Source organism: Grammomys surdaster, unplaced genomic scaffold (assembly GCF_004785775.1).
Source record: "Grammomys surdaster isolate TR1022 unplaced genomic scaffold, NIH_TR_1.0 122078, whole genome shotgun sequence".
NCBI lineage: Eukaryota > Metazoa > Chordata > Mammalia > Rodentia > Muridae > Grammomys > Grammomys surdaster.
This window is the reverse complement of record NW_021617674.1, coordinates 32,317-35,908: the sequence shown is the minus strand read 5'-3', so window position 1 is coordinate 35,908 and position 3,592 is coordinate 32,317. Positions and strand designations below refer to the sequence as shown.

At 38.0% G+C, this 3,592-nt stretch overlaps 1 gene segment (V, D, J or C); it reads left to right on the top strand.

Annotated features, from left to right (window-relative positions):
- The first annotated feature begins 651 nt into the window (after positions 1-651).
- Positions 652-1,144, top strand: LOC114636100. The segment is given in 2 exon segments: positions 652-732; positions 816-1,144. Coding segments are annotated over 2 exon segments (375 nt in total).
- Positions 1,145-3,592: the final 2,448 nt, after the last annotated feature.

The following is a 3,592-nucleotide window of genomic DNA, read 5'->3' as shown; positions in this document are numbered from 1 at the left end:
TACATTCCATATATACATTCCATATATACGTTCCATATATATAATCATTCCTTAATGATAAAAATCATTCTTTGGCACATCTATAGCTAGTGCTATAATTTAGTTACTGATGATCCTCCTACAATAATCATTTATAGGTAAGTATTTTTGAAGCTCATTTACTTTTAGTGATTATAGTGTCTTTTGAAGTAGTTGGAAAGGAAATATTAATTGAATATATCCAAAAAATTCACTAAAACAAAAAATAGCTGTTTTTAGAAATTTTCATTATCATCAGCTTCATCATCATCATCACCATCTTCATCATCATCATCATCATCACCTCCACCTTCTGTAAATCAATGTGTTACCATATCCCTGAGTAGAGCAACAGACTCAAGCCAAAACTCTACTGAAAGATTTTGTCCCTCAGCATCAGTCTAGGGTTCACAAAAAGTGTATGGGATGCATTTCCTTAGAGAAGAAAAGTAATTGGACCTGAGCATCCTGTTACCTGACCCATGTTACTTTTTAGTCCTTCTTCTCCAATAGTTCTCCAGCTGAACTAGGTCCTCATCTACAAAATACCCTGCTCATGAATATGCAAATAACGTCAGGCTATGGCAGTAAATACAGGGATGTCCACATCTGAAAACAACCTATGATCAGTGTCTTCTCCCCAGTCCCTGAACACACTGACTCTAACGATGGGATGGATCTGGATCTTCCTCTTTCTCCTGTCAGTAACTGCAGGTAAGGGGCTCACCAGTTCAAAAGCTGAAGAGAAGATAGGAACTGAGGTGACAATGACATATATTTTACCTTTCTCTCCACAGGTGTCCACTCTGAGGTTCAGCTGCAGCAATCTGAAGCTGAGCTGGTAAAGCCTGGGGCTTCAGTGAAGCTTTCCTGCAAGGCTTCTGGGTACACATTCACAAGCAACTACATGAGCTGGGTGAAGCAGACCGATGGAAAGAGCCTTGAGTGGATTGGAAGGATTGATCCTTACGATGGTAGTACTAACTACAATGAAAAGGTCAAGGGCAAGGCCACGTTGACTGTAGACAAATCCTCCAGCACAGCCTACATGGAGCTCAGCAGATTGACATCTGAGGACTCTGCAGTTTATTTCTGTGCAAGACACAGTGTGGCAACCACATCCTGAGCATGTCAGAAAACTTGGAGGAGCAGGAAACTGCTCTGGTACTGAGATGACTCCGAGAAGATTAGTTTGAAGAATTGCTCAGATGCAATCATTTGGAATGTCCATTTTTGTGTTTGTTAATTAGAGACCTATTGTTCTTTTGTCAACTTTGCAAAAGGACATCTATGAATTGCATAATGTTGATTTAGGATACTGCTAGAGTACTCCATGTCTTGTCAATGTTGTCATCAGTGACCACCTCCATTGACATATGCTTTCTTTAATAAAACTATGATAAAAATATCTCTGGTTTGTGAGAAAGATGAGAACTTTATTTGGAATACCTGAGAATAATGTATGATATGAATTTGATACATAAAATCCCTCCAACTTCTGAGCAAACAGGATGTCCTTTTGTAGTCTTAAGTCATAAGTGACTTCTAGGTGTTTTGCTAAGTATGCTTGTGTGGTCTGCGAGAAGTTCCAGGCTCTTAGAATATAAGAGGTGTCTCTATCAGAGAGCATAGCTGCATCTCTTCTGCAGGTGCTAAGTTGAACAGTCTTCTGAGGTTGGAATGAGGATGATCGTAGGAGAGATTGAAATGAAGACTCTGAGACAAAGGTTAGAAATCTGAGACCTGTCCAGTGAATACCACAGCAATCCGGAATTTAGTTCTCATTGGCATTATATATGTCTTATTTAGGATTTACTACTGTGAAAAGACACTGTGACAAACATTTAATTGAAGCTGGCATACAGTTTCAGAGATTCAATCTAGTATCATCCAGGAAGGCATGGAACAGTCAGAGCTGAGGGTTCTATATTTTCATTTGAAAGGTGCAGCAGGGTACTGGCTTCCAGGCAGGTTATAGTCTTATAGTCCACACCCAGAGGGACACACCTTCTCCAACATTGCCACCCCTTCTAATAATGTCACTCTCTGGGTTGAGCATACACAAACAAGCACATTTGACTCCCTGTCCTTCATAGGCTTATTCAAACATTTGAGTCTATGGGGGCCATACCTAAACATAGCATAATGCAAATACATTTCATCCAACTTTCAAAGTCTCCATAGTCTATAACAGTCTCAAAAAATTTAAAAGTCCAAAAGTCTCTTCTAAGACTCATCCAATATCTTAACTGTAATTCCCAAAGCAAGACAGGAAAACTCCTTGGCAAACTCCAAACTCTGCATCTCCATGGCTGATGTCAAAGTAGTCAAGTCTTCAACTCCTTTTTCATCTCTGCTAACTGCAACAAACTTCTTTCTCCTGGGCTGGTTCCATTCCCTGTTGACCAGCTTTCCTCATCAGATAGCCAATGGCTCTGACATCTTGAATATTTTGGGGTCTCGAAGGCAACTTCAATGTTACAGCTTATTTCAATGTCTGGGACTCACACATGATTTTCTGGGCCCCTCGTAAGGGCTGGTGTCACTTCTCCATTTATACCCTCTGTAGCACTTGAAAGTCAGGTTGATCCATTCCAGTGCCACTGCTGTTCTTGGAGATCAATCCATGGTACTGGCACCTCAAATACACTGGGGTCTTCTGTATATACTAACCATCATAATATACTTTACACTGTTGTGGAAAAGAAAGTCACAATCTGGCAGAGACTATTGCTAACAGATATTGTGTATCTATTTCTATCCATAAACCTCCCAGTTGCTTCCTCCAAGATAAACAAAACATTCAGTACTCCGGACTTTACCTGATAGGCTATCACAGAAGTAGGCAAAATGGCCCCTGTTACAAAGCCACATAAGGGTAATTTCTATATGAGAGACAAAAGGAATATAAAAATCACTTTTCACAGAACTCATTAATCAACTCAATGAATGTTTGTACTAACAGAGGTAGATTCTGAGGTTATATGTTAATATCTGGTCCCATATAAGTGGTCCCATTCTCAATAAATAGTTCTACAGTCACTTGCCTTTAGAGATCATGGACCTAGTCTGAAAGAGCATCAATTCTCACAGTTTGTTGTATACCTAGTGTCCAACTTTTTCCTATACTGTATTTGTGAACATGTTTGTCTCAACTTCTCCATGTATTTCTTATACTGGGTTTTGGTGCTTTTTTTTTCAGATTTTTTGTTATTTTGTCTTATTCCAGTTTGTTTGCTTTTCCTTTATCTTATTTTGTTTTTATTTTTTAATATTTTAGGTGCTGTTTGTTTTTTTTAATTAGATTAAGAAAGGGAGTTTATTTTTCAGATTAACTGGAAGGAGTTGAAGAAATCAGTAATCAGAATATATTAAAAGAAACATTTATTTTCAATAAAAATAGAAAATAATCTCAGAAAATTAATGAATAAAGAATTCTTAAATTCTTTGTTGTGTAAATGCCACATGTGTCCAAGTAAGTGCCCATAGTTTAAGACTTCTTTCTCTATTTAAATTGTTTAAAAGATTTTCAGAGGCCAAGAGTCAAAAGACTTAAGCATGCAGCATATATAAA